A 7245-nucleotide genomic window follows, 5' to 3' on the forward strand; every position below is an offset into this window, starting at 1 on the left:
TTCATTTAATATTTAAATTTAAAAAAATTATATTTTTTCTCACCATAATTTTTGTTTCTTTTAATATAAAGAGTAAATACCCTTTTTGGTCCTCAGCAAATTTCACGATGCCTGCTTTAGTCCCTAGCAAATAAAAAGGCTCATCGTGGTCCCTAAGAAATTCAAAATGGACCCATTTTAGTCCTTTTAGGGACTAATATGGGTCTTTTTTGAATTTGTGAAGGATCACGATTTCAACTAAAAGGGTCCATTTTGAATTCCTTAGGGACTACAATGGACCTTTTTATTTGCTAGGGACTAAAACGAGCATCGTGAAATTTGCTGAGGCAAAAAGGATATTTACTCTAATATAAAATATAATACTTTTAAATAAAATGACATAATTATATATCTTTTAAAATATAAACACTATATTAAAAAAAAAGGGTACAAACACTGATCCATGGTAAATAAAAGCTCGTGTTGGAATCAGTCTTGGACTTGTATAAAAGCTCGTTTAATAAAAAGGCCTCAGGCTCTAATTCAGAAGCTCGGCCTTAGGGCCTCCCAGGCTAGCCTAGTATATAAATATTTATTTATGCTTTTTATACTACTTGTAATAACTTTCTCTCATCAATTTATTTCACCCTATTTTATTGGTTTAATAGACTTTTTGAATGATTTTGTTCAATATTATGCTATTTGAATATATATTGAATTTATGTATATTTATGGAATTACTAGTGCTGTTCTATATTATCCTTCATCCTCCTTCACACAAACAAACCCACAAAAACTCATTCGTTCCACTGTGCACTGCTCGTTTGTGTCAATTTTTTTTTTATTATTTTTGTTGGCACTTTTTTTATAATGGGCTAAGATAATATGTTATCTACCTTCTCTCACTTTAATTTTTTTATTTATTGTAGACTTTGTAAATTATTGCTGCAAATTGGAAGCTAAGGTTTCTATCTGGAAATTGATTTTTTGTGGAATTCTGTTATATTATTTTTATTCTTTAACATGTTAAAAGGCTAAAACAGGCTTCACAGAGGCTTTTATTTTTTGTAAATAAACCAGGCCACAGGCCAATATTATATTCGTAACCGGTAACAGGCTAAGGCCAGTCGGACACGTTTAAATACAGACTTGACCCGTTAAGATCAAAGCTCGGCTCGGTCCGGCCCGTTAACACCCCTTCTCCTAATATACAAAAGTAGGAAACACGTACCGTCCCAAAATCATGGTCAGACCAACAGAGAACCAAAGGCGTCATAGGGTCACAGACGACACAGTCTTTGGTCGCATGCTTTGATTTTTTTTAACCGATAAAAGTTGGGGTTTTTTTCCGTTTATCGCTTAAAACATTTCTGTGTTGTCAAATACAGAATTTGGATCATTAACTGAGAAGAGATGGGTCGCAATGTACAAGCGACGTGCACACAGAACTGTCTATTGTTTCACGGAACAGCGAAACCCTCTCCTACCTCTTTCTTCAAGGTCATGGCTGATGACGACTATTTCAGAGTTTTGGTATGATAATAACCACTTATAATATGTGAAATACTTTATTTTTATTTTATTTTATTTGGGTATCAATGAGATACTCATTTTAGTTTTGGTGTTAGTTTAACAGTTAATGCTAATTTTTAATTAATAATTTCTGATTCTGTAACAATATACAAGTGAATTTATCTTTATATATTGACCATTGGTTTTGATCTTTTTTATATTTGTGAACTTATTTTGAAACTGCAGTATATACCTCCGAAGTTTAGTTCTACTGTATCACCCTTGGTTAATAAGAAAATCATTCTCAAGGATTCAAGTGGGCAACAATGGAATGTTACGGTATCAAATGTTGATGGTTCTTTTGCTTTTGGGGAAGGATGGAATGTTTTTTCAGTGGATCATGGCCTTAAAATTGGATATTTTCTGGTATTCAATTATATTAATGAATTGCACTTTGATGTCAAGATCTATGATAATTCTGGGTGTGAAAGGCTTGATTTTTCTACAAAAAGAAATCAGAAGAAACGAAGTAGGGACAAAGGTGGGAAGTTTGTTAGACAAGACCCAAATTCCTCAGTTTTCTCCAAGCAGGATGTGCCAAAAATGAAAAGCCAGCACAAGGGGGAGGATGATATAGGAGGAACAAGAAATAACAGAGAGAATATTTCGAAATATGATGGTAATAATGGAAGGGCCCAATCTGTGCGCATATCAGAACACTTTGAAGACCCAAGTCACATGACAAACAGAGAATTTGAAGACAAAAAAAGAGATGACCATACCTGTGGTGTTGATGGGACTGTGAAAATTACAACTGGTTCTCATGTAGTTAATGGATCCCATATATATCAAAATGATGCAACCAAATGTAATAATAAAGATCCTATCTTTGAAGGGGTATTGGGTACAGGAGGTACCTCAGATGCATCTGAATTTGAAATTTCTGGAAGAAATAATTCTCTTGGAGAGACAGATAAAAGCACATATGACAAGTCTTCTACCTTAAAACCTGATGAAAACAGAGAGAACAAATCCATTATGTCCAAGAGGAAAGTTCAGGAGTGCCATTTTGCCGAGGGCTTAGGTACTACAGTTAACAGAGTAGCTTTGTTTTCATTTCCAGTGACTTTTTAATTTGTTAAGCGATCAGATAAACACTCTACAGCTAACTTAGTTTGTTTCACACATTTATAGGGCTTCAGGCTTCTAGGTTTTTTTTGTGTGTACAATTCAGGCTTCTAGGTTTATTTCTTGTAATATGTGTAATGATTTCCTACTTTGGTTTTTTATTTTTTATTTTTATTGGTTCATTTCCAGAAAGTGAACAGGCAGCGATATCAAAAAAGAAACATGCTTTGCATATTGGTGGTTTTCAAAACACTAAACAGATGTTCGATGGGATCTCAAATCACTTAGGTGCTCATATTCACAATGATGTGTTTTCTCAGTTTATATATATTTTCTCGGAGGAGCCCCCTTGATATACATATACCTGAATCAATCAATCAATTATTATGATTACAGGTGAAATGAAGAAAGTGCCTGTGGAAATGACTCCCACATTGTGTAGTTTCAAGGATAAATTGATTGCAAAAGGTATTTTCTTTTCCACCACTTCTGTTTGAAATTTGTTACTCACTTTAAATCTCATTATTTGAGTTCCTGCTCTTGTTTGCAGTAATGTAAATTAACAGGTTCCAGTTTATATGTATTTTCTCAAAGGAGCTCCTTGATTTACCAGAATTAATCAATTAACTATTATGATTACAGGTGAACTATCTAAAAAGATTAAGAAAGAGCTTGTGACTTCCGATGTGTACAATAACAAGGATGAATTGGGAGCAACAGGTGTTGAATCCCCCCCAGCACACACACACATACAACACTTACTCAATTTCGATCTCATTATTTGTTTGTCATGCACGTCTCTGTCTCATTTTATGTACATTACCAGATTCTGTCTCATGGATAAATCTTTCGTGCGATTGTAGGAGGGTTGCCAAAGGTTATAAAGGAAGAGTGCGATCCCAGTTCTCACACGTTTAATCAAGATAATGGGAGTCACTTCAAAACAGCAACCACTTTCTCTTGTGTGGTGCCGGCTGACAGTGATTGTCTTGTACGATATTAACAAGCCCCGTTTGAGCTTGTGTTTATGCATTGTTATATAGTTTATGCTATAAATTGATTTTGCCTAACAAACTAGGACTGTGGGAGCTGAGATTATGGTTACAGTTTCTCAAGATAGGAAGAAATATGAGTTTCCTTTGTGGATAGCTACACACTTGCCTAGAGACAATTTGTTTTTTGAATGCTTGTAATTTCCCAAATGACAGAATGCCAAATTTTACTTCTCATTAAGTTTATCACTTTTTGTGGGACACCCGTTTTTATATGCTGTTGCTCATTCTTCTATTTGGGTTTTTGACCATTTGAACTTGTATTTACTGCAGAAATTGCCAGCACGCTTGCCTTTGTCTCGCAGGGGAAGAGTACAAATAGACAGGATGGTGGTGTTCCTTCGTGATCCACTGAGGAGATTGTGGCCGGTCCTTTACCATGAACAACCATTGTTCAAAATACTGACAAAAGGATGGTTACATTTTTGCAAAGCAAATAATATTCAACCAGAAGATATGTGTATTTTTGGGGTTGAGAACGAGTCTGAACATATCGTTGCCGTAGATATAGTCCACAAGTAATGTAAGTAGAGGCATGTGCAATGTTTGGGTTTTCTTTTGGTGTAAGTACACCATCATGTGCACAAGTAGAAAATACTAGTTTACATTCTAGACTCGGATGCTACAATAGCTTCGTATGAATGAAAACCTGAGTTTCTATTCTTAAATCTCATTAATATTATTTTGTTTTGTTTCAATGTAGTTGAATCAATCAGTAAATAACGTTTATGGATTTCTGGTTTCTGATTGAACTAGCTGCATTATTTCCATCGGCATCAAATCCTCTCAAATCAAGGATCCGATTAAGGATCCTTGATTAACGTCATTCACAATTTTCCTTGTAGTGCTAGTCTGCCATTGAATAGAGATGATTGTAATATGGATTCAAATTCTCAATTTTATTAGTCTTTATTTGGATGAGAAGAATGCATCGGGTACAAAAGATTTCAAACCTTACAGTACGTGGTCTTATGCCATGACCATGACTGTGGCCAAAGAGTAAGTTAATAAATATTGTTTTTATAAAGGAGATAGTGTATGATCTTGTACCATGACTGAGTTTATGACTTTCTGATCAAATATATCTATGGTTCTAAGTTGTTATAAAGGATATTAGTATTATTTTTTTGATTTGGTCTCTAATTTGTTTTTCTAAAATTGTTATTAGTTATTCATTTATGATTCAAAAATTGAATTTTAAAATTTATTCTATTATATATTTAAAGATTTGATGGTAAACATAAAAGGAATAAAGTTGTAATTTTTTTTTTAATTATAATTGTTACACTCTCCTTAACTTCCTATTATATAGTCATAATTCATTTTAAATACTTGTTATTTTTTATTTGTTTTAATAAAAAAAACAAAATGTAAATTGACAGCATATATTGCCCATCAATATACTATAATATGCTAAAAAAGATTTAATTGTCATTCATTGAGGGTGTTAAATGATTTTTATAACACTTTTATGCAATTTTTTTAATCATTAAAATACTTTGATTTAATACTGATTAATTGAGATGCCAAACTTTTTAATAACATAATTAAATAAGAGAGAGGTTATACTTATACTTTTTTTTTACTACTTGTTACTACCAAATCTTAATCGTTAATTTTTGTCAATTTAACGGTTATAATTTATTGGATCACATTTATTATTTAATTATTAATTCTAATAAATTATAATCGTTAGATTGACGGAAATCCATCGTTAATTTTTTTATGCTCCAACTTAAATAAATACAAACCACCCTCCCAACTCAGGAGGCTGCTATCATGCTAATAAAATAAATATACGATGACGACAGATGCTATTATATAGGTCTCTGAACTAGCGACCTATAAAATAGCATCTAAAATCTATAAACAAGGAGTTCTAAAACTAATACCATAAGTTCATAAATGATAACCAAAATTCTAATTACTCCACAACAATATCTCATATCATTTCCACTGTTGACTCAACACCTGCTGTAGCAGACACTTGGTTTTGTTCCTTGATCACCATTCTCCTCATCTTCCTTAACCAATTTATGGTGCTAGCACCATAGTCAAAGAGGCTAAGAGCAATGTAGAGACCAATCCCACCAATAATCCCATTTGCTATGGAATAAGTGAGAGGCATGAGTAGCATTATAGCAAAAGCAGGTACTGCATCCTTTATGTTGGTCCAATCTATGTCCTTCACAACCTTCATCATCATTACCCCAACAAGCACTAGTGAAGGTCCTATAGCCCATGGAGGAACACTAGCCAATAAGGGAGTGAAAAACAATGAGAAAAAGAAGAATAACCCAATGATCACAGCCGTTAATCCTGTTCTACCACCCTCTCTCATCCCAGCTGATGATTCTACAAATGTTGCTGTTGTTGTAACACCCAAAGCAGAACCCACAATGGTGCCAGCTGCATCAACCATGTAAGCCATGTATTCACCTTCAAAATTCCCTTTTTCATCAACAAAACCACCTATCTCTGCCATGGTGTACATGGTGCCAGTTATGGCTAGCACATCAACATAGAACAATGTAGCCAAGGCCTCCCAAACTTCTCTCCTGTTAAAATCACTGAACCTAAGAACCCCAGCAGTGGATTTAATCTTGTGAAAATCAACCACTTTCTTGAAATAGTTGTAATTTGCATCACCAAGTTGGGTATCAGGGAAATAAGTCACCTCTGTGTGCCTAAACCAAGACACAAGAGTTACAAAAACAATGCCATAAATCATGCTACCCTTGACATTCTTCATTAATCCATAACTTGTAATAAGGAAACCAACAAGGCCAAGCCAGAACTTTGGGTTTTGCAATTTTCCACCCAAGCATGCACCAGTTTCTGGGTCAGTGCTTTTGCAGGCCATGATGGTGACAAGATTGGAAGGATCAGGCCCAATAAGCCCAACACCCTGGTTAGCTTGCAAGCCCACAAAGGCAATGAAAAGCCCAATCCCAGCAGCAGAAGCAAGCCTAACTGAATGAGGTATGAGCTTAGCAAGCTTTCCCCTTAAGCCAAAAGCAGAAGCTAAAAGAAAAGCACATCCTTCAACACAAACCACAGCAAGTGCAGTTTGGAATGAGAGTGACCCACTTCCATGATAACCAACCAAGTTAAAAGCTAAATAAGCATTGGGTCCCATACCTGGAGCCAACCCTAAAGGAAGGTTGGCTAAGAGTCCCATAGCCACGGATGAAACCGTGGCTGTTACAGCAGTGGCTACAACCAAGTCATTCTTTGTCTTTGCAAGACAACTTTCATATCCAGCATTAGGCTTCAGCACACAGTCTGGACCCGCCGGAGCAGAGCAGTCTGCGGCGGAGCAGGTTCCTCCGGAGGCGGTGAGGATGGTGGCGTTGACAGTGATGATGTAAGCCATGGTGAGAAAAGTGGCAGTGGCAGCACGTAGTTCTGTTGTGAAGGAGGTTTTCCTTGCTTCTAATTTGAAGTATCTTCCAACAAAGCTCTTTGAAACTGCATCGTTTAAGGCTTTCTCCATTTTGGTCCATGAGTTTTTCAACCTTGAAACAAACCCACCTTCCATTCCACACAAATCTCTTCCCATCTTTTCTCTCTC

At 35.4% G+C, this 7245-nt stretch overlaps 2 protein-coding genes across 4 annotated transcripts; one reads left to right on the top strand and one right to left on the bottom strand.

The window, feature by feature from the left end:
• Positions 1–1249: 1249 nt before the first annotated feature.
• On the top strand, positions 1250–4307 carry LOC133304837 (B3 domain-containing protein Os01g0905400-like). 3 transcript variants are annotated; one of them, XR_009750675.1, is made up of 7 exons: positions 1250–1512; positions 1738–2575; positions 2809–2907; positions 3016–3087; positions 3262–3339; positions 3446–3610; positions 3945–4078. XR_009750675.1 is itself a non-coding variant. In XM_061504899.1 (7 exons), exons 1-7 carry the CDS (start codon positions 1393–1395, stop codon positions 4191–4193), a joined length of 1584 nt encoding a protein of 527 aa, XP_061360883.1. In that variant the 5' UTR covers positions 1250–1392; the 3' UTR covers positions 4194–4307. The 3 variants fall into 3 exon arrangements, 2 of the variants coding, with proteins under 2 accessions (XP_061360883.1, XP_061360884.1); XM_061504899.1 differs by having other exon boundaries at positions 3483–3610; positions 3945–4307; XM_061504900.1 differs by lacking the exon at positions 3945–4078 and having other exon boundaries at positions 3446–3644.
• A 1100-nt stretch (positions 4308–5407) lies between these two features.
• LOC133304836 (adenine/guanine permease AZG2) lies at positions 5408–7245 on the bottom strand. Its single transcript, XM_061504898.1, has one exon. It carries the CDS (start codon positions 7231–7233, stop codon positions 5614–5616), a length of 1620 nt encoding a protein of 539 aa, XP_061360882.1. The 5' UTR covers positions 7234–7245; the 3' UTR covers positions 5408–5613.

Source organism: Gastrolobium bilobum, unplaced genomic scaffold (assembly GCF_033153095.1).
Source record: "Gastrolobium bilobum isolate Gb01-03AN ecotype WA unplaced genomic scaffold, APGP_CSIRO_Gbil_v1 utg896, whole genome shotgun sequence".
In the NCBI taxonomy this organism is placed as follows: Eukaryota; Viridiplantae; Streptophyta; class Magnoliopsida; order Fabales; family Fabaceae; genus Gastrolobium; species Gastrolobium bilobum.

What these genes read in the sequence shown, in the direction of transcription:
- LOC133304837 (XM_061504899.1), top strand. Translation starts at nt 1,393, where the DNA reads ATGGGTCGCAATGTACAAGCGACGTGCACACAGAACTGTCTATTGTTT. An exon ending in ACGACTATTTCAGAGTTTTG is followed by an intron (nt 1,513 to 1,737) that starts GTATGATAATAA and finishes TTGAAACTGCAG; the next exon opens with TATATACCTCCGAAGTTTAG. An exon ending in GGATAAATTGATTGCAAAAG is followed by an intron (nt 3,088 to 3,261) that starts GTATTTTCTTTT and finishes TTATGATTACAG; the next exon opens with GTGAACTATCTAAAAAGATT.
- LOC133304836 (XM_061504898.1), bottom strand. Translation starts at nt 7,233, where the DNA reads ATGGGAAGAGATTTGTGTGGAATGGAAGGTGGGTTTGTTTCAAGGTTG.